At 59.1% G+C, this 864-nt stretch overlaps 1 protein-coding gene across 1 annotated transcript in view; it reads right to left on the bottom strand.

The window, feature by feature from the left end:
- Window positions 1–26: 26 nt before the first annotated feature.
- Window positions 27–864, bottom strand: part of LOC125488220 (retinoic acid receptor gamma-like) — a 10,896-nt gene continuing 10,058 nt past the window's right edge. Inside the window, exon 4 of the mRNA XM_048621147.1 lies at window positions 27–501. Coding sequence (XP_048477104.1) covers window positions 169–501 — 333 coding nt within the window. The 3' untranslated portion in view covers window positions 27–168. The remainder of the gene's footprint in view (window positions 502–864) is intronic.

The raw sequence follows: 864 nt of genomic DNA, 5'->3' as shown, positions 1-864 counted from the left end.
CCCCCCAACATGATACCCCCAAAAAGTGTTCCGGTGAACGTCGTCGGGGGTGGGGGAGGTCTGTCCACCCCCGTTCGGAGGGTCTTTCCCACTCCCCTCAGTTCCCCCTCGATCCCCAAACCCAGGGGTCAGTCCCCCTGCCCCCACCTCCCCCTCAGTCCAGCACGGTTACAGCTTCAGAGCCATTCCAGCCCTGTCCCCCTCCTCCTCGTCTTCGTCCCCCTCCTCCTCCTCCTCCTCCTCGTCTTCCTCCTCCTCCGCCTGCTTTCCTTCGGCCTCCTCCTCCATTCCCAACGCATCCGGATTTTCCAGCATTTCCCGGATCAGGGGGGGCATGGGGCCCGGGATTTCCATCTTCAGGGTGATCGCCCGTTCTGCGCCTGGTGCAGAGGGAGAGAGGGAGAGGGTCAGAGCCGGGGACGGAGGGAACGTACCTGCTCGCAGGAGGGAGAGAGAGAGAGGGAGAGAGAGAGAGACAGAGGGAGGGAGAGAGAGGGAGAGGGAGAGGGTGGGAGAGAGAGGGAGGGAGGGAGGGAGGGGAGAGAGAGACAGAGAGACGGAGAGATGGAGAGAGAGAGAGGGAGAGAGAGAAGACAGAGAGAGAGAGACAGAAAAGGAACGACAAAGACAGAGAGAGCAAGACACAGAGAGACAGAGACAGAGAGATGGGATGTTTCACACCCGCCGTTTCTGCCCCTCCATTTCTGCCCCTCTGTACCTGCCCCACTTTTTCTCATTCTGTTTCTCATACTCTGTTTCTGCCCCTCTGTGTCTCATTCTCTGTTTCTGCCCCTCTGTTTCTGCTCCTCTGTTTCTGCCCCTCTGTGTCTCATTCTCTGTTTCTGCCCCTCTGTGTCTCATTCT

The sequence above is a fragment of the Rhincodon typus genome, unplaced genomic scaffold (assembly GCF_021869965.1).
Source record: "Rhincodon typus isolate 14 unplaced genomic scaffold, sRhiTyp1.1 hic_rhity00000069, whole genome shotgun sequence".
NCBI classification, from domain to species: Eukaryota; Metazoa; Chordata; class Chondrichthyes; order Orectolobiformes; family Rhincodontidae; genus Rhincodon; species Rhincodon typus.
The sequence above is the reverse complement of the archived record's forward strand: the minus strand, read 5'-3'. Positions and strand labels throughout refer to the sequence as shown.